Source organism: Nestor notabilis, unplaced genomic scaffold (assembly GCF_000696875.1).
Source record: "Nestor notabilis isolate BGI_N333 unplaced genomic scaffold, ASM69687v1 scaffold16854, whole genome shotgun sequence".
NCBI classification, from domain to species: Eukaryota; Metazoa; Chordata; class Aves; order Psittaciformes; family Psittacidae; genus Nestor; species Nestor notabilis.
Genome location: NW_009925336.1, coordinates 4,686 through 5,080, shown reverse-complemented (window position 1 = coordinate 5,080; position 395 = coordinate 4,686). Strand labels below are relative to the sequence as shown.

The 395-nt window shown below is 57.2% G+C and overlaps 1 protein-coding gene across 1 annotated transcript in view; it reads left to right on the top strand.

The window, feature by feature from the left end:
* The window catches only part of SLC35F6 (solute carrier family 35, member F6), a 2,716-nt gene that overhangs the window by 1,688 nt on the left and 633 nt on the right, over positions 1-395 (top strand). The window contains exon 4 of the mRNA XM_010013022.1: positions 165-275. Within this exon, the coding sequence (XP_010011324.1) occupies positions 165-275 (111 nt within the window). The remainder of the gene's footprint in view (positions 1-164; positions 276-395) is intronic.

The following is a 395-nucleotide window of genomic DNA, read 5'->3' as shown; positions in this document are numbered from 1 at the left end:
CTCCCCCCCCTTTCCTCCTACTTCTTCTGTATCCCCTTTCCACCTTCTTCTTCCCCCCCTTTCCACCTTCTTCTTCCCCCCTCTTCCTTCTTTTTCTTCCTTAACCCTTTCTTTCTTCTTTCCCTTCCTTCCTTCTTTTTCCCCTCTTCCTTCTCCCCTCGCAGGCGACCTGCTTATCGTCATGGCACAGGTGATTGTCGCCATCCAGATGGTGCTGGAGGAGAAGTTTGTCTACAAGCACGACGTGCACCCGCTGCGGGCCGTTGGCACCGAAGGTCTGTCGTGACATTGGTGAAGGGGTTGAGTGCTTGAGGGGTTCTGGATCTCCCAAACCCAGCCTGGGGAGGACTGCTTTGTGGCAGGGGGGGGGGGGCAGGCTGCAAAGGGGGGGGTGG